General features: G+C 44.8%; 2 protein-coding genes across 7 annotated transcripts in view; both read right to left on the bottom strand.

Moving 5' to 3' along the window:
* Window positions 1-3,691, bottom strand: part of LOC119152948 (caspase-8-like) — a 7,505-nt gene extending 3,814 nt beyond the window's left edge. The window contains 7 exon segments of the mRNA XM_037398753.1: window positions 85-226; window positions 731-889; window positions 1,135-1,190; window positions 1,280-1,418; window positions 2,608-2,713; window positions 3,181-3,304; window positions 3,307-3,691. Of these exon segments, the coding sequence (XP_037254650.1) occupies window positions 85-226; window positions 731-889; window positions 1,135-1,190; window positions 1,280-1,418; window positions 2,608-2,713; window positions 3,181-3,304; window positions 3,307-3,676 (1,096 nt within the window). The 5' untranslated portion in view covers window positions 3,677-3,691.
* A 5,134-nt stretch (window positions 3,692-8,825) lies between these two features.
* LOC119152630 (caspase-8-like) lies at window positions 8,826-19,943 on the bottom strand. 6 transcript variants are annotated; one of them, XR_005105821.1, is made up of 9 exons: window positions 18,955-19,942; window positions 15,803-16,132; window positions 15,469-15,574; window positions 14,300-14,438; window positions 12,759-12,847; window positions 12,040-12,151; window positions 10,535-11,024; window positions 9,445-9,773; window positions 8,826-8,988 (listed from the first exon to the last, which is right to left on the bottom strand). XR_005105821.1 is itself a non-coding variant. In XM_037398185.1 (9 exons), coding segments are annotated over exons 2-9 (1,380 nt in total). In that variant the 5' UTR covers window positions 16,114-16,132; window positions 18,955-19,942; the 3' UTR covers window positions 8,826-8,986. The 6 variants fall into 6 exon arrangements, 5 of the variants coding, with proteins under 5 accessions (XP_037254082.1, XP_037254078.1, XP_037254079.1 ...); XM_037398185.1 differs by having other exon boundaries at window positions 9,643-9,773; XM_037398181.1 differs by lacking the exon at window positions 8,826-8,988 and adding an exon at window positions 18,004-18,038 and having other exon boundaries at window positions 9,114-9,773; window positions 18,955-19,943.
* Window positions 19,944-20,158: the final 215 nt, after the last annotated feature.

Here is a 20,158-nt window from a genome sequence, read left to right as displayed (position 1 = left end):
GAAGTTTGAAATTCAGACCTTTAGTACAGAAAAAGAAATGAGTTTTCTGTTTTTGAAGAGATGCAAACTCGTCTTAATGTTCACTGTACCTGCATCCAACATCTGTCCCATTCCGATCCTTCATGGTTTTGGGTTCTGGCAGTGCTTCCCTGGCTTTTGAAAAATCGTGATTATTCAGGATCAAGCACACTCCACGGGGTCGGCTAGTCATTTTGTAAGCTTCAAGCTGTTGAAAAGAAACACTATTGGTTTCTTTTCTCCTGCAGTCTCCTCCAGGTGCTTCTCAGCCTTTGCAAGTGGCACAGCAGGATAATGAGGGAGCTGGCTTTCTCCTTAGGCAGCTCTCCCTACACAGCTTTGCTCCCAGGGCCTGGCAATGCACTGCCCCACTGCCTTGGGAATCCGTGCACAGCACAACAGCACCCCACCCCAGATCCACACCGTGTTGCGTTCAGCAACTTCTCCACACCAGCCATGGTGCCAACTGTGTATTTCCTGGTATAATAAAAATTGGCCTATCTTGCTACCCTTGCAAACGTTTCTGAAGTTTTAACATTGCAGCAGCTGCTGCCTGTGACTTAACTTCAGAATAAAGGATGTTACAGTGGCAAATTTTTCTTCTTCTAGACAGTGCTTTTAACAGTTGGGCTTATAAATAACTGTTCACCTCACAGAGGATGATCCCTTCTAAGACAAAATGATGATGTTTCTAATAAACAAACCGACTTACCTGGGAAGATTCATTCCAGCTGCCAGGAGAATCGGGTGCCACAGATGGCGCCAGCCATCTGGCATGGGCTGAATACAGACAAAAAGATTTAAATACAGAATGTAGCACTAGAGAAAGCAGAGCACCTCTGTTCTTATTCTCCATCTCCACAAGTACCCCCTGGGGTTAGAACTGTTCTCTGAAAACACTGAATTGTGGTTGAACAGCTATTCCTGTTAGCTATAAACCACCAAATAACCAGAAGGGAGCAAAATGTATTGTGATCAGTTAGTAAGTAACTGAATACTTGATCACTTTTATAGAGAAGTGCTGTGTAAAGAAGTGAGATGCAAGTGGTGTGGAGAGTCCAAAAGGTGAAGAGTGAAAAATCCAAATATTTTTTCCCCCCGCAGTGTTTCAATTACCTTTGGGGCCTCCTGTGCTACCCTCTGTTCCTCTGTGATAAGCATCTCTTCTTCACCTGAAAAGCATTCATTATTAGTCCTGTATGATACCTATGTGCCACTACAAGAGTTACTACGGGAAAGAGGCTTGTTTGGTTTGGTTTACCAAATACGTTTAATTCATACTCTTCAATTCTCTTCAACAGGACGATGTTAATTTCTGCACAGAGACTCTTCAGGATACTTAGGTTTTCTTCTCCCAATAGCCCTTTCTTCTCCATCTCGGTGAAAATGTCGAGCATTGTCTGGGTAATCAGAAAGAAAGGTAGTTTGCTCTTAGGGCACCTCCGTGCTGCGACCGGGAGGGAAACTGCAGCATGTGTGCATACGCCTAAGCTTAATGTGCTGACAGCACATGCGACCGTCAGAGTCAGCGCAGCTGACTGGTTGCTCAGTTGAGACCTCAGCTGAGCCAATTAAACCGTTCAACAAAACCTGCAAGTACTGTCAGTTCTCGAAACACACTCGTTTCCCTTCTGCAGCTCAAAGATGCTGAGACCTAGTAAGATCTAATCCAAGAGATCTAGAGGTGATCATACAGGAATATATAATGTCATTTTTAATGATTGCTTTCATTCATTTGACTTCCAGTGGCTATCTTTCACACTTAACTGAAACACAAGAATCACTGGAGCAACCATCTTGAGCGATGGTGAAAATGGGTATAAGTGTGCAAATACGGTATAGAGATTTCTCTGAGGCAAAAGGGGACTCAAGGGACAGGAGCCCATGACTGAGTGGCTGAGCGCAGTGGTCACCCCAAGGATTTATTAGAATAGCTACCACTAGATGGTCACAGTTCTCCTGTAAGAAAAGAGAGAAAACGCTACAAGAGTTTTCATTAGACAGAACAAAGCACCCAGCAGATAGCTGAAGAGCAGCTGGATCTCCCGCAAGACTTTGTAAACTCCAAGCTCTTGGACCTTGGCCTGGATAAGGATGTGCTGCTTAGATCTGTATTCTCTGAGTTTGGAAATGAAAAGAACAAAAGCACAAACTAATAGCCACAGTGGGCGACTTTCTGTGTTTGATAATGGCTTAGAAAGCAGTCAAAAGAAAAACAGCTGGGCAAGATGAGTAAATGTGCTCATCAGTCTTCCACTGATCAGAACCACTGAGTCCCCCAAGTCCTATACAGTGCTTGCACATGAAGGCCTCTGCACCTGGTGTGGGGCTGGCCCATGCTCTCTGGGCTGTGACACTGCTGCAAAACCTACGGATAACACTAGCACAGGCAAGTCCCACATGCACCGGAATGCCCCTTTCCAGGTGCACCCTTTTCCTTATAGTATTTTCACCAAAAATGAATGACACCATAAGAAGAGTGACACTCATTCCCAAACGCCAAACATTCCCAAATGCAACCCAAATGCCCCTATAGACTATAATAGTCGTTAAAAAAAAAAAAGGGGGGGGGGTTAAATAAATTCTTACAGTCTTCGGGTTTAGCCTGCATTTTGGCAATTCGTTCCCCAAAAGAAACTTGAAAGACTTCAGTTCATTTTCAGTGATGTCTTCTGATAGCTGGAAGAGCAGGTACCTAGTAAGAGAAGTGCAGGATGCTGTTTCAGCGCGCCTCCCTCAGCACAACTTAACGCCACACTACTGAACACCTCCTCTGTCAGATCGTGTCGTGGCCCGTCCCTCCCGACATATCCCCTTTCTTTCCTTTTAAATGGGGGGCCATTAGTCCCAAGACAGCCTGAAGTGAAACCATTTTCCACTGCAGTTAGAAGTATCTCAAGGTTTCCTAAAATTAAAACCATGCCGAGACTCTCCGGAGTTGAGAACGAAGGTTGACCGTGAGGGGCCCCGAGGCCTTCGGGGCTCCTCAGTTCGGCAAGGCACGGCCTCAGCTTCCTCCCTCCCGCCGGGCCGAAACTCCAGCTCGGCCCGTGCCCGAGCCCGAGCCCCCTGGAGGCTGCCTGCGCGCTTCCAAGCCGCGGCCCGGCGCCCAGACAGCCGGCCGCAGAGCGCGGGGGCCCGGGCCGCCCGCCCGCCGCTCACCTGTAGGCCGACACCCGTGCCCTGCCCGGGATCTGAAGCTCCCTCTCCATCTCCGCTCGGCTGGAGTCCAGGTGGACACCCAGGAGGTCAATCCGATTGATCCGGTAGAGCAGCTCCTTCAGGACAGGTTCCCCGCCTCCATCATGTCTTTCTCCTGCAGCACTTCGAAGAAGGCTTTGGGCTCCCGGATGGCTTCCAGCTTCCTCATGGGGATGTGCTCCAGGCTGAGGAACTTCAGAGCCGCCAGCTCGGCCTCACCCAGCCTCCTCGCTGACGCCCAGCAGCCGCCGCCGCTGCAGCTCCATGGCCCCAGCGGCGCGGCCGGCCCGCGGCCAGGCCAGGATGGGGGGTTTCCCCGTCGCGCTGGGCGGGCGGGGAGGGCGGCGCCTGGGCCCCGGCAGCTGCCAGCGCTTGCTGCCAGCGCCGCCTGAGCGAGACGGAAGCCCAGCCAAAAACCGGGAGCACGACTGAAAAACGGCGCATCTCGCGGGCGCATTTTAGGCCCCCCCGCTCGCGGCTGTGAGGCACTGCCGACTCTTGGGTCCGTTCCCGGGAACGCCCAACCTGCTCGTGGAGGGCAAGGCCTCCCCCCGCCCGGGCTTTCCGGCAGTCCCCTTCATCTACCTTAAAGGCACTCACACGTCGTCGCCATTTTAATGCAACAGCAAGAAGCTCACAAGCCCGCTGGCTCGCCCTCACGGCTGCTGGCAGGCCGTGCGGCAGCACCGCCCCCCCAGGCCCCCGGCAGCAGGAGCCGGCCCGCAGCAGCCTCCGGTCTCCCCTTCTGGTGCAGCTCACTAGAGGTGGCCACCCACGGCGGCCTGGAGGGAGGCGGGAATGGATCCTACCAGCTGGCACTTCACCCTGCTGAACACCTTAGTGCTCACCTTGGGCCGAGAGAGCAGCCTCAGCGCATCCGTACTCTCCAAACAGGAACAGTGCTCTCGCTAGGCACTGTTTAAACAAGTCCCTTCCCTCCAAAAACCAGGTGAAAACCCAGTTTGACAAGCGACCAGGCAGAAGTCTTCACGTTGATACCGCAGAAGTGCTTATCTGTGTTCAAACCCTACATGAGAGATTAGATTACTGCATGTGTGCAAATTGGGTTAAAGGTAGACATGAAGTCTGAACGCTACAGTCCCTTTTTCAAGGTCCCTGAGCTAATGTGCCCTCAAGTCATGTTAACAATAAGCTCTTCCCAGTAAATTGAATGAAATACGGATCCTTCCCTCTGCACTGGTATGCCTGGACCGATCAGGCCTAAACACAGGGGCTACATGAATACAAACAATGAAAAAGACTCAAGCCAGCTCAGAAGACATGTCCAGAGCAATGGTTCCACCAGCTAGAAATGTATTACAGTTGGTACCCACGAGAGCCAGCACGGTCTGGGTCCTCGGGAAACTCCTGCAGTTGTCAGGCAACAGAACAGAGAGTGTGACAAGCAAAGGCACAATTACAGCAAGGACACACAGAAATTAGTATCTGGGAATTCCCAAAGATGTCAACTATATTTTTTAAGCACATTGCACAGAAGATCATTGCAGATAAACATGCCATCTCCACTCGTAATTTTACATATCTCTAGCTGAAGAGAGGCAGATCTGAATAATTTCAGGGAGAATGTGCCCATGTTAGTTAGGGGTCAGGATATAAAGGGTAACCAGCAAGGGCTGAACACCCAACATCTCCTGAGAAAAATCTCACTCTGGACTCCCTGCCGCATAGCTTCACCTCCTGAACGGTGTGTATTTTGTTTCCACTCTCCCTGGGCTTCAAGATTTCCTGCAGGAGACCTTATAGATCACAGACACAGGCAACAGTTCAACTAATCAAAACTCCACAGTGCCCAGATTTTGCACCACTTTGACAACTAAGAGTGAACCCTTATATAGGTGGTGAGAAAACACATACTCATAGCAGCCTGTACAATGGGAGAAGCTGGCAGAAATCTGAACACAGGCAGGCTCCTCACACATACCGCTAACCCGCCCCAACCAAGAGCAGCACATTAACAGGTCACCCTAAAACATTACGGTGGAGAGAATTACAAACTTCCCATGGAAAGCAGGTGTACACAGCTCTGTGGGAACGGATGCTTAAACAAACAACTACAAATGACCAGGCAGGGGTTCATGCCACTGAGTAATATCCTTTCCACCTCTGCGGCTAACAATCCTCCCAACTGTTCTAAGCATTTTGCTTTTTCAAACAGCAGCACTTTAATCTTGCCTGCTTTTAGCTTAAGCCTGCAGGACTGTGACTCACCAACTTTACTTTCCTACTCACTTCTGACTCCACTTTCTGGTGGTATTTGTTCTGCTCACTGAAACAAACCACAGAATTGAGGGCCAGGACTGTTGTGCTGAAGTGTTTGGCCTCCCAGCCAGGAGCTGCAGAACAGGGAGGGCAGGCAAACGCCTGTAGCGAAGGGCCTTCAGAGAGGAAAGGCAAATCACCCCTCACCACTCTCTGAGTTGGGCTACAGAGGAAAAACCGAGTCAGAGAACTGCAGATCCTCCTTCCTTCTTCCCTCTCGGTTCTGTGGGAGAGCCACAAAGGTATGCGAGAACACACCAGCCACCTTGCTGCAGGTACATGTTGGTATACTTTGCTCAGAACCATAAAACTGAAAGGATATTTTCTCCTTCCTTGACCGCTGCATGAGCCACACACAAACTCACAGTACCGCTACTTCTTCCAGTCCTTTAGAGGATCTTGGTGGCGTTTTCTCTCGCTTCTAGTAGGTCTTCATCCACAGGCAATCGTGATAGCTATGGAGGTGGCCTGATTTTAACAGGTGGAACAAAATACCGTGCCGATTTAATGACAGGGTGTGACTGACCAGCACACCTCAACAGTGAAGGACAGCTCAGAGGAGGGCAAAAACCCAACAGTCTCAGGGAAGAATATATTGTAAGGAAAGCTCAAGTTACTTCAGCATCAGGGAGACCAGAGGGTAACCTTAGTTTTACAGAAGACAGCTGTACCTTTGAATCATCAGGTACCCCAATTAACAAAGAATAACGTCTTCCTGGGCTAGCCAGACCAACATGGGGGGAGTGCATACATGGCTGAGCCCAGCATAAAAGTGTAACAACTGGATAACTGATAAAACATTTAAACCCTGAAAAGAGCAATGGGTTTGAGCTGGCTTCAACCCACACATTCCATCATGACTGGGGATGCTCAGTGTCATGATGGTGCGCACACAGACAGGTAATGAGAATCATGTTTGTATTGTGATTCAGCTGTATATTGCAGTTGCTACATTACGCTTGTGTTGTAATTTCAGTATGTTGCTGTATCACTCTACTAAATCAAAATCCCACCTAGCAACACATATAACAAATAAGTGATTTTGATATCCAGTTCCCCTTCATGTGGAATATCTGCAAGCTTCCTCTGAGAGTACTGAACTCTGACACAGAGAAATATGAAAAAACCTGAAATGTAGATTCACAATTTCACTATTGGAGCAGCTGCCACCTTCCAGCAAGTTTCTCCCACAGGAAGCAGTTATTTCATTTAAGCTCTATTTCCTTATCATAAATCAACATTCACAAATCTAATTACTAACTTCATATCGGGGTCTCATTTATGAAAACATCATAAAAATGTGAATAAATTGTTGCCACAGTTCCTTCAATGGTTAACCAACAGAACTGTATCACACCTGGTAACACCTTCTGGTAGCTTCTGCCACAAACAGCACTCTTGTTTACATAGTGCTGGTAACGTCTATTTTTATTTATGAAACCTGTGTGAACAGAGCTGTGATTCTACGAATGGGCATTCTCCCTTTTACCTGGAAGGTGAAAAAGGGTGAGGGGAGAAAAATGCAACTCCCAACACAACGTATAGAATTAGGAAAAAAAAATGTTTTGCTTCAAGAATACAAGTAGGTTGAATAAAGAACCCCTGCTTCATAGCTAGACATGCATTTCAAAGAAACACCAAATAAAAAAAGCAGAATTTACAAAGTGTCTCAAATCCATCCCTTATCTTATTATGAACTCAAAAGGAATGTAGCTGTTAGAATCCCACACACCATCTACACATTGCCAAGGATGCAAGGTAGGAACAGCCTCACTGGCACTATGTGGGAAAATCACCTTGGGGGGGGGGGGGGCGGGGGGGGGAATTAGAGAAAAATTGGGTCCTAACAGAAGTGTAGTATTACAGAAAGTGTTTTGGGGGTAAAATAGAGCTATCGCCTTCAGGACGGTTGGCATGCACGAAATCTACATCACCACAGTTCCCTAAGGCACACAACCTGCTATCCTAGAGGAGCAGTGGAGGGTGGAGCAGAGTGGAGACACCACGGCCAGGCTCTGCTGTGCTCCCTGCAGGACTGGGAATGCAATGGTACCATACAGCCGACAAGCAGCATAGCAGCTGTAAAATATATGAGAAGATAGCTGGTGCTGGGCCAACAGCTGTGGCGAAGACCAAGAGCCTCACTATCTGCGAGAGAAGGTTGGGAACTCGGCCCGCTCAGCACTTCAGAACCTTCTAACAAGGATGTGCTAACTGCTAAAAGAAAACAAACTGCTGAAGAGATAAAATTAAAGGATGCTAGGGTAAAATAATTGTGGTAGTGGGAGATCGCGACCTCCTACTCAAATGGGCCCCCCGAAGAGAGTGAATCCCCCCGCTCGGGGAGCATGCCCAGTAAATTTAAAATGAACTCTACCTTTAAATGAAAGCGAGAGAACTTTGCACCAATGATAATAAAGGAATGTATGACTAGAGTCACTCAAGCTCCACCTGAGAGTAAAGAGAAGCATAAAAAGTGATGAATGAGGGGGACAAGTGGGGAAGACACCACCAAGAGCAAGTGAAGGGAAAATGCCACCGAGACAGACTCCTGGGATCAGCCGGCGGGCTGAGCCTTGCTTCTCCCCCCCTCGGGACGCCTTGGGTGAGACTGAAACCAAGTGCTTCATTGGGAGACTTAGAAATATCTCTAGAGAGTTACTTTTTAATATTTGTAGCCAGGCTGCATTGTTTGTAACTTTTCCACATGTATTACACTTTATAACATTTTATTTGCACATGCCTTTTTGCAGACAGTCACTATCACTGGCAATCCAAAAAGCCGTGTATCTGTTACACAAATACAACTGCCCTGTTAAGGAGCTGGTCCTCAGTTTCTCATGGAAGGTGACCATACCCTAGAGTGTGGCCATGCTAGTTCATGAGCACGGCTGGACTGGCAGTGCAAACTGCTATCAGTGTATCCAGGCCCATGGTAGTGTAATATATATATATTAAATGCGACTGGACTGACAGTGGTAAATTGGACATAGCTTAGAATTTAAACCTAGCCACACCTAATCTCCCACCTCAGTGAGGAGAGTTGGAAGGCGGGTGTGTGTGTGTATTTTCTGCTAAATTACTCCATCCTCTTTAATGCAACACACCAGCTGCCACTATCATGAAAGTCCTGAACTTCACCTGACTCTTTCCTCCCATCTGTCCAGCTGCTAATGGAGGGATATCAATATGCTGCCCCTCAGGGTGGCTGCCATTGAGTATTTCAATGAGAGCAAAATAACTTCTGCTACTGAAGTAAAAGCACTCGTCATGCTGACTGCCCCTCAGCCAGCTCAGCTAAAAGAGAAACACACCAAACACAAAGGTAATATGAAAACCAAGACTGTTTATTACAACAGAAACAAGAGTCCACAGGAACTAGAGTCAGTCGCCAGGAGGAGAAGGCATCTCAGAGCAGAGGGTCTAATGAAGTGGGACCTTCCTTCCAGCAGTCAAGAGCCATTCAAAACAGGCTGTCCCCTAAGAGCTCTGAGAAAAAAACACAAATAGAACCCTTACTATTTAAAAGCCTAAACAGCAGTGCTGTTTAGCCAAGTTAATTAAAAAAATAAAGTAAGCCAAATATTTGGAGGAAATATTATCATAATAATATCTTTTTTTCTGTCCTTCTGGACAGGGACGTTATTTTCCATGAAAAATTATACAGCTTCCAGAGACAGCCAATGACCCACCTCTGGGTAAATCTGTTACAATCTTACACATGCCCCCAGTGAAGAGATCTAGTATTCCCAATGTATCTGTTCTTTTCTTCAGATTCCAGGAACTTAAAACAACTTGGACAGAAACGGAACTTCCATTGGTATTTCCAGAAACTCTTAAAAATCATACTACTTGGAAGTGCTTCCTCACTTGAAACCCAGACTGAACAGACTCCACTGCTTCTGCAGGGCAGAAAGCCAGACCCGTACTCCTCCACGGCCTTACCAGACTGCTACAGATCCAGGTGACAGGAGTCTGTTTAAACTCGGGAATGGGACAACTTAGGTCCCATGGCCCCTTGGAGGAGCCAGGCTAACTACACAGCTCCAGATAATTCCTCTTGCAAATTCTCTTCCTGTGGAAGCCCATTCCAAATGCGATTCCTAACTGAGTGTATATTTTTCTACTTTTCAGTTGACTGACATTGTGAAATTTGGAAGATCAATTGCTTCCGTAGGGTTGATGTTATCTTTGGCATCTGCTTCCATCCATTTAACACTCTTCCTCCCACTTCCTTGTTCACTTCTGTCAGGATTGTTATGAGATCCTTGCGGCTTGAATAAAAATGAAGAAAAGTTACATTGAGATACATGGTACTTGCAGCTAGGCCAAGAAGCTGATCTGTTTGCTCCAATCAAGTGGTATCTCAGGGAAGGCTAGTATCTTCCCCTCACCCTGCCTGTCACTGAAATTGCATACTCCGTTGTGCAACCACAGAACTCACTGTGTTTGGTGGAAAAAACCGAAACCTCCATGTAGCATCACTTTACCAGCAAATGCAGTTCCCTGCTTTGGTTACAGTCAGAAGAGCACACTAAGATGAAACAGAACTAAACCTATGCATTCCCCACACCCTCTTCTCAACACCATGAAAAAGTCATGTCTGAAGAGAAATTCTGTTTTCTGAATCAAGATTATGATGGAGATGGGAGGGAGGCAACAATACAAGTTATGACTAAAGAACACTGATATTTTTGTCTGTGTAATCACTCAACAAATTGGCCTCTGATTAGGTGTCACCGGAAAATAAAACCATTTACCAGTCAAAAAACTGTTCAAATGCATGCACACACATACACACACTTGTTTATATGTAATGTTCCAGCATTACAACCCTGGTTCTGCCACAGGAAAACTAGGGAAAGTCACTTGTACTTTGGTTCATCTGTAGAATAACAATGTCGAATCTGCACTGTTCTCCAGGTGAAAAGCATCATATACCACAAATGCAAAACACTCGTGTTTCAAGCACAGCATGCTTAAGCATGTGTATCTGCAATACTCCAAATGTACATGGATTTAAAATAGTACTTACAGTGGGCACAGCAACTCCATTTTGTCACAGAGGCACTGAACGTAAATGCTGCCAGTCTTTGTACAGCGGTAGCACTCGTAGTCTTCCACTGTAGCCATGCCAATGAGAATATCAGCCTGATCAGGAATGGAAATCATAGGGGTAGCATCCACCTCAAGATGGCTAGAAAAGTCTTCTTTTACTGTGACAGCTGGATGACCTGCAGAGCCTTGGCAAGCCTGGATGAAAAACAGCTTGGGTTTGCCAGCAAGAGACGGACAATTTGATCCACTGAAGCAGGAGACTAAATCTCTAATATTTACAAACTGATGATCAACACCTTTTATTTTGTCTTTTTCACCATGGGAAAAAATGAAGCAAACAAAACAGTCCATGTTACTATGATCTTTTTTGCTGTATTCTTCAACTTTTGCGTACATTTGCTTTGCTTCTAGATCCATGTGCTCAACTGTCTCAAACTGAAGCCACTTGAAGACCCTCTTCACTGCCTCTGGAAAAGAAGTCAGAAGGCACTTGGTTAAACGTAGACAGTGACAAGGAAGATGCTAAAATATCAGTCCGTGTGGTAGATCAGATACTATCAGAAGTGTTCAAATCCCACCAATAAACTCACCTGACTGACTCATAGCCCGCCAAATGTAATTAGCAAATCACAAATGCCTAGTTTCACTTTTTTTTAAACGCAACTGGGTTAAGCATCATGCTATCTAAAACAAAAACAGGTTTCAGATTATCTGATTCATCGGTACAAATTAGTGAAGCTTACTGTGTTAAAGCAAGCTTTAACTATGCGTTGCATAGTAACCTCAGATGCTTAAGAGCAGGGGTCCTCAAACTACGGCCCGTGGGCTGGATACGGCTCCCCAGGGTCCTCAATCCGGCCCCCCGGTATTTACAGAACCCCCCCGTGCCCCCCCACCGGGGGCTGGGGGCGGGGAACCAAGCAGCCGCAGATGACTGCCTGCCACTGCATCCGCGCCGGCGCCCTGGATAAAAAGTCTGAGGACCCCTGCTTAAGAACATCACTTAGCAAGTTAAAGCAGGTACCTTTTTTAGAATGACAAATTCTGCCACTCTTAAATGAAGTAGGTCCATCATTCTGTGACAATGATCAATGCAGCAAGAAGGAAGGCAGGGTAACCCGCTAACAAATGCTATGCTGACTTTTTGCAAATGCTGGCTTAATTGTGTGGGTGGTGAGAGAGTAGCTGGGAAGCAAGCAGCCAGCAGACGGGCTGGATGAAGTTAAAAGATCAGTGATGTGTGCTTTCATGAAACAGGTTTTAATTTTTATTTAAGATACACTCTTGCTTATCTTAAAAGTGACTCTTGCAGAAAGACAGGCTTTAAGGAAAATGATAAAGCAGTAGCATTTATTTGAGAATTAAAGAGAATTTAAGGGAATAAGAGACCTAAGCTTAAGTGGACATGATTCTTCTTCACCAGAAAGATTAGATAATTTTTTCAGAGAAAAAAACAAACCAGTAATTGGATTAAGTACTTACCTCCATCTTTCACTGTTCCTTCTCTGGCTTCTGATGGATTTTTAAAAATGTAGTTGTTAAGAATCACACAGTAACCATGGGGGTTATTTTTCATTTTATATGATTCCACAACCTGTAGAAAGAAAGCAAGCTGATAAGAAAGCAGTGCCATGCATCCAAAAGAGAAAGATGCTATACACGGGTTGTTGGTCCTTCATGTCCAAGCACAAAAAAATAGCATGAGGGCCAAGAAACCAGAAAAGAAAAGTGTAAGTATACAAGCTAGCTACAGGGGAGAGGAATCTGCTTTGTCTCCCTGAATCCCTCCTCCTCTCTCTCTGTGGTTAGGATATGATTTCAGCATGGGAGGAAGCGAGCATCCAGAAATGCAAATTTGCATGTGCAGAGGAAAAACATTCCCTCCGAGCATGAGGTAGTAGATTCTGTGATTCCCTTTCCATCTGTCCAGGAGTATCCTGACCAGGACTTTAATGTCCCCGACTCCATTATCATTAAGACTGGTTTTCTTCACACAAAAGTACTCCTTCATTTCTTGCCAGGTCCTCACAAAGGAACAACGTTTGCTCTTGTTTTGGAAACAGGCATTGTTCCAAGGCCTACATATAAAGCCAGAACCCCTCCCTTTCAGCTCTTCCACCTGCTTAGTCTTTAAGAGTTTATGCTCCTCCCTTCCAGGAGTTGGAGAAATACTTTAAAGGGGATCTTGAGGTATTTCTCACCAGGTGTGGTGTCTCCCCCTCTGCTCCTTGTTCTGCTGCATGCACAGACGCAGATACTGGGTGGTGGAATTTTTCCTTAGAATCATTTTCTAAGAGGGAGAAGACAAACAGAACATTTTAGGACTAAAAAGATAAATCCTCCACTGTGCCTGTTTCAACACTCAGAAAAACAGTACAAGAGTGGGGTAGAGGGTGGTTTCCACATCACTGAGACACCATCATTTTGTGGAGCTGGGCTAAGCAGGGTTCCAGTTTCACAGACTGCTGGTTATTGAAGTTGTGCTCCATTTCTTCTCTGCTCTTTCACTGGTGGCAAGATCCAGATAATAAAAGGCTGAATGTGAGCTGTCACCCCAGGCAAGCCAATAGCACCTCCACTATGGAATACATAAGTGGAAAAGGAGACCCATTTTTTTACCGTGGTACACTACAGCTAGTTCATTTACTTCTGAGGCCATTGCTTCTCCACAGAACTCTACCATTTGGGTGGACACACCGAGGATGCAGCATACCAGCATAATGGAAGATCTCCTCAAAGCGACAAAACACATCTTTGAATACAACTGTCTGAAATAAGTGAAGAAATGATCAAATCCATGATTCTACCCAAGGAAATAAATCACACTACCCTTTTTACAAGTTACACCGATGTGTTTAAATGGAATGTAATTGTCAGGGCAATAAGATCTATAGGACATGCTCTTTTGCTACTTATCAAGGGGGACAAAATAGTAACAATACTACTAAAAAGCCATTCCCCTGACACAGGGCTTGCTTACACTAGCCACCCTCGGCAATTTTCTTCTGCTGTTTTAGAGACACAAGCATATGCTGGGGAAACTAGTGAGTATTTCTGCAGGAAACCACATGGGCTGTATTGATGTGTCTAAGACACATATGTCCCGAGTCATCCAAAAGAATGTTCTGCGGAAAAATTTAATAGGCCTCAGTTGTTGCTTGACATACCCTGTTTCACAAAGATGAAGGCCCAGCTGTGGTGTCAGAAGTCACCACCTCAGCTGCAACAGCCCAGATATACTGATGTACTTGAAATTTCATGTCTGGTACAGAAAGTTAATGGTTACACTTTAACCAAGTACCTAGTCTCCAAGGAGGCTTCCTTTGACTAGGAGCAAACAGTCTGGCTAACAGAAAACAAGGGTGACAACCTCCCAATACAAGTTTCCCCAAGGCAACTGTCACTTTCAGTCTCTTTCAGCGACTGAAAACCTATGCTGGTCCAAAACCAGCACTGCACTGTTTCCTGAAGAGAAACATTGCATGTAAGGCAAAAAAGAGGAGGGAGAAGCAAACCATTTGCAAGGCACAGAACGTATTTCAAAGAGAGACACAAGAAGGTACGATGGGATAATGAAGTAGCAGAAAACTTCAAAAACCACAGGTATTAAGAGCCACTCTGCCTATCCTAGGATACTGTAAGGTCTCTCTTTCACCTCTGGACTCCTAAACTGCCAAGAATAAAGCCAGAAAAATCACAAAAAACCTAGCTCTACTCTTGAACAACAGATTAAATAATTTACCTTTTCTTTTTTCTTCATAGGTATCGATTTTTTTCTTTAGATCAGCTCTAAATCCCTTTAATGTATCTTTCAGCACTGCCAGGTCATCTTCTTTAATTATCCCGTTTCTTTCCATTTCCAGGAAGACCTTCAACATTGACTGGTAAAACAAAACCACATAACACACAGTCATACCGTGACCTTCAGTAATTGCAGCATCAAGCACTTCTGGACAGAGCAGAAGACAACATACTCATTCACAGAGACTGACCAGCTACAGATCTATTTCTTTTTCCTCCAAACCTCATTAAGACAAGGGTCAGGACACAGTATCACTAAGGCTAAGACAGGATCATTAGAAATTGGCTGCGGCTAAGTTATCCTGCTTTGTTTCAGCAGTGCAAAGCACTGATGTGAATAACAGCATGGCATCCTGTTGTGCCTCTGTGTTCAGATCTTAAGTGCTGTTAAGTCATTTAGCTGTGCCATTTTACATTTTCTACTACAGAAAAGGTGTTCAGATCTAATTTTGTTTTGTAAAGTTCAGTAGTCCAACAACTTGGAGGTAAATCTGCTAATTTTCCTACAGGTGCTACAATACAAACAGGACTTTTAAGGAAGCTTCTTAATAATACCAAGCATTTTTAGAACACTGTTCATTATTTACTAGTATTAAATTAGCTTATCAAAACTCTTAATACTTTTGTGGGGGAATTAACAAAATGCTGTTACCCCAAATTACAATAAAAAATAAAATTTAACCAATGACACACAAAAATTTGGTTGAACTCACATTAGAACTTGAATTTCTGACTCCAAAACACTGTTTTTCCTCCAGCAAACATCACTCTTCCTAGATACAGCATATGTACAGATGTCTTACAAATGCCAAGCAAAGACGAAAGGAAGAGCATGAACGGATTTTGCAAGATGAAAAGATTAGGGAGACAGGTGGTGGAGGAGAAATAGAAACAGGACAGCAAAAAATGCTAGAGAAAAGATACAATGAGGAAAAAGAAAAAAAAAAAAAAAAGAGGAGTCCATTCTTTCACACAGCAGCTATCAGCTAACATCACAATTCTTTCAACAGATTTTTGTGAACAGGCTGCTTTCTCTTTACTCCTTTCTTAGAAGAACTAGCGGATTCTGAACTAGCCTTGCAAGAAACTTAGCAAGATCACTTTGCATACAGCATTATCCTGGAGCTTGTTCTTTGGTATTTGTTTTTGGAGCAGGAACTTCACGCTCTTGACATCTTCCGGAGTCAAGTCCTCTGCAATTTCATATAGCAGTTGCCTGGGAATAAAGGTTAGGGAAAGACCAATTAAGAAAGTTTATGAGAAGAAAACACCACAATTACACAGCTGAACTGCAAAATGTAAAACTTCACAATGGGATGTAGGCATGCTGTAATAAATACAATTGTGCTGGGATATTCATAAGACAACAGCGCAGACAGAAAACAAGACAGTACACAACAGTACTGTTGTATATTTTGCAAAGGTTTACTGCTTCTGTGCTCACCTGTAGGCCGACACCCGTGCCCTGCCCGGGATCTGAAGCTCCCTCTCCATCTCCGCTCGGCTGGAGTCCAGGTGGACACCCAGGAGGTCAATCCGATTGATCCGGTAGAGCAGCTCCTTCAGGAAGGACAGGTTCCCCGCCTCCATCATGTCTTTCTCCTGCAGCACTTCGAAGAAGGCTTTGGGCTCCCGGATGGCTTCCAGCTTCCTCATGGGGATGTGCTCCAGGCTGAGGAACTTCAGAGCTTCCAGTTCATCTGTGATCAAAGCCTCAGAAATGGCAAAAAGGAGTTTGTGGAAGTCTTTACTCATTTCACATCAGGATTTGGATCTAAACAAACAGAAGTTGATCTCATTGGTCAGCAACAGCAGAGCAACAACATGATTATAAAAGGCATCATATTATGTAGAATGGTCCAAAATAAATATATGCAATCAAAATCACTTCAGCAGAGAAAGGCGGCCCTGCTACCATAGCTCTGATGCTTTGCTCTTTCAGTTCCTGAGACTTAACAAGGAAAATAAAAAACTCTATACTAAGTGAATTTCACAAAGTCACAGACTGTTCTTGCTTCCTATGGTGTGCCTAGACAGCTGAAAGTACCTACGTACAGGATGCGCAATCCTGACAGCATGCTGCTGTTTTAGTTTGGTTTTGTTTGGTTGAGGTTTGATCCCATTTGGGAGCAAGAGCCACTTGCCAGTCTGAAATAGAGACTATGTAGTAAATGAGACTGCCAGGTTTTACACCTTAACAAAGATAGGATACACTTGAGTATGAATCTTCTAGGCTATCTAGCTTCTCCCTTCCTTATGCACTGCTTCTGACCTTGGCCATTACAGCCAAAGCACCTCTTCCTGTTCTGGATTAGCTGCATCAAGTAAAACTCAGTTTCCAGCTCTCAATCAATCTGTATTATTCAAATCCCACATAGATCATGTCAACCCTTTTAAAAAGGCCACAATTCTTGTCAAACTATCTCTGTTTCACTGAGCATCAAATACCACCTCCCTTCCACACCACTTCCTCCATCAGCTTTGTGGATCCAATTTTTGAGCACAAGAGGAAGTTAGAAAATACCAAGTGCAAGCCTTCTAACTATCTCACCTTGACATTTATAAGACATGCCTCCACTGCCCCTCTGGTAAGTGAAGCATCTGCAACTTTATTCTCTCTGCCTTAGATCTAAGACACCTAGGAATCTCTGAAGAGAAACTCTACAGAAATGCATCTAGTTGAGGTCTCTTGTCCCATTGAAGTCACTGGGAGACAGAAAAGTTACAGACAGCAAACGCAAACAAATTATTCCTACACTACTGGAATATTAGGCAACGCATTTCAATGTTACTGCTACTGCAAATGTTCTGATACCAGGGCTAATAACTCCAAGGCAGCTCAGCTGACTAACTGAATCAGTACTACTGTAAATATTGGGGGGGGGGGGGGGGGGGGGGGGGCAGCGGCGGCGGGATTAGCAGACAATTGTACTCCCCTCTCCTCCAAGGACCACTCTACAGCAAAGCAGTTTTTTGTGGCATGCCCTTGGTCAGCATTCTGTTAGTTAGCAAGAGTGAACATACAACTGAACCTTAAACCTTTGTCTAGCAAAAAACCTGATAAAACAGCAAAACATGCATTGTGATGCAGCATATACGATTCATGCTCTGCCCCCAAATACTGTTTTCTTTAAATCCATTCAAACTTAATTTTTAAACAGACTGGAATCTGTATACCATTCAGCCCATATAACCACAAAACCACTGGTATCTGAATTAATCATATGTGCTTAACCTCACAATTCGATGATCTTGGATCTGACTGAATATTTCTGTACCCACACAGGAAAGAGAATACTTTCTTGGTAGCTAGTTAGGAAGTTATCTTCCTTCTCACATAAACCATGCCTTTTGTTTAAGATACAAGGCATGTGCTTATAACAGTATATCCTGTAAAGGGAATTTTTGGTTTTATTTCTCAAAGAGTTTAAGTTTCAAACCCACAAAATTACTGCAATTAGAACAGATTTGCGACCTAACACACTATATTTAAGCCTGTCTGCAAACACAGGGAGCACACTAAAAGAATATTTAACGGCTTCTGTCTTTTTCTCCCACTTCACTAAATTAAAGACACAACTGATACAACAAGCAACTGTTTAATAGTAATAATAATGATAATAATTATAATTTTACAACACTTACATGGGAAGACAGGCTGGAGGACTGCTGGGACCACTCTGAAAAAAGTGAGACAGCCATAGTCTCCAAGTTCCAGGATAAGTATGGCCTTTTGTACTATGGTCTATATTGTCACATGACTTACAAAATGTATGTTACAGAAAAGTAATAAGCTGTGGTCATAAAGCAGAAGTTCCCTACTCCACCTATCATGGTTCCAGCTTTAGGAAATGAATCATTACAGTGCTTGTGAGAAAAATCAGTGAACAAGCCACAAAAATAACCCAGGTTTCACTTTTGTTTTAAGCGGACACAGTAAGCAGCATAGCCAGAACTTTCTAGCATACAGCACAGCCCAGTACATTTGTTCCCATATATACATCCTAATTAAAAGGCAGTGAGGGAACGGTAAATCAATTAATTTTATCTCCCCTTTTTTAAAAATATCTCAGTACCATTGTCCAGCTGTGTCATCAGACTCTCCATGACTTACATCCTTTCTCTGAAGACCCTCTCCAACTCACCCTAGCCTATTTTTAACATGCATTTTCATGTAAGGTTATTTACTGAACTAAAATCAAAAGTCAGCTACCAGCACCAAATTCAGCAGCAGTGGTCAGTGAATACAGGGAACTGAAAGGCTAAACATTCCTCTGAAATTATTTAAGTGATAGAACTTCCCCGTTCACAAGAGAATTTAAGCAGTAATTAACTTCTGGCATTTTCACCCTCTTTAAAGTGTAGAACTTTGCCTTCAATGGTAAGGTTCACAGTATGATCTGTTGGTCACCAGCACCCTCCCTGCGGCATGAACCACATGATCAGCAATCGGTACAGCTACCACACTCTCTGAAGCTTGTGAAGCCAGCGTTACGGAGAGTTGGAAGAGCTAAAATTTGTTAAAATTTTGCAATGAAAACAATCGTTCGTTGATTTCAACCTATCTACCTTTAAAAACTCAAAATCGTAACATACCCTTTGATAGAACGAGGCATACAAATTCCTTCCAAAAGGCACACGCTAGTTATCAGCTCAGAAAACGTGCCTGACTTACGGCACTGGCACGAGTTGTCCTTTTATCAAAAGGCTGGGAGCAAGCACTATCTGATCTTCAGGCCCCAAATAGTTCTGCCTCCACGTCATCCCATGCCTCGGCACCTCTCACTCACTGCACCCATCAGTTCCTCTGTGTCCTAACTGAACCAAGGCCCCGGTGAAAAACGCTTCCGGAGGAGACCCAGCCCAGCTTAGCTCCTCCCGTTCCCATCATGCAGCAGTTTCAAGGACCAGCCCTCCTGGCACTGTTCTTTGTCTTTACTGTTCCACTTCCTATTTCTTCCTCTCTCACCCTCCCCCAAAATGTTCCCGTCCTTTTGTTAACTTACAGTCTCTCCAATTGCCCTTAGTTCTCCGGCACCCTGGTTTTGCCCTCTGGCTTCCTCTAGAACTGTCTCAGTGACCTTGTTCAGCAGCCAGCAAAAAATTAATCTCTCAGAAAGGCTGGTCTGGAAGAAGTGAAAAGGCTGAGGCTACCAACTACTCAGCAAACGTAGTGGCTGTGGCTTCTACTGGCACAAGGCAGGATACCCAGCTCCTGCACAAAATGGTGACAGTTGGGAGGGAAGGGACACCAGAGACTGGTGGATGTTAGAAATCCCACTTGAAGATCATGATCTTCCCAAGATACCAACTTCCCCAACAGAAAGACTCTTTTTACACTAATTCTGCTTAAATCTGTCTAAACAAGGGTTGCACAAATCATAGCCCTTCTTTAATTCCGTAGGTGGAGAGCATGCACGTGTGCATATGCTTCTGTATGCCACCAGTAAGCCTCAACAGAAAACAACCACGTTTCTTTTGTTTGCTTGTTTTAGGCCAATTTCTTTCCGGTACAGCTCTGTATTACTAGACTTACACGGAAGGTGTACAGCGTGGACAGCAAGGAACAATGAATATTTAAGTTGTATAAAAACCACCCACCCTCCCCCAAGACTTTAAAACTGCTTACAGTACACCGCGGGAGATCACGCAGAAACATCCAGCCACCTTGCTGAATGGTAGCTGTGGCTAGCAGTACTAAGCCTACCCTGCCTTCGGGCTTGTGCTGAGAGTACCACTGCCTGCACCCAAGTGATACAGCGTGCAGCCCTCCACACACAGCCCTCCACACAAGTGAAAT

Source organism: Falco rusticolus, chromosome 8, assembly GCF_015220075.1.
Source record: "Falco rusticolus isolate bFalRus1 chromosome 8, bFalRus1.pri, whole genome shotgun sequence".
NCBI lineage: Eukaryota > Metazoa > Chordata > Aves > Falconiformes > Falconidae > Falco > Falco rusticolus.
Note: the sequence above shows the minus strand (reverse complement) of the source record. Positions and strands in the feature narration are given on the sequence as shown.

Excerpts from the sequence above, each read along its gene's own strand:
- LOC119152630 (XM_037398181.1), bottom strand. The coding sequence starts at position 16,113 with ATGAGTAAAGACTTCCACAAACTCCTTTTTGCCATTTCTGAGGCTTTG. Across the intron at positions 14,439-15,468 it reads ACAAGCTCCAGGATAATGCT|TCAATGTTGAAGGTCTTCCT; the intron begins GTATGCAAAGTG and ends TTGTTTTACCAG. Across the intron at positions 9,774-10,534 it reads ATGGAGTTGCTGTGCCCACT|CCGCAAGGATCTCATAACAA; the intron begins GTAAGTACTATT and ends TTTTTATTCAAG.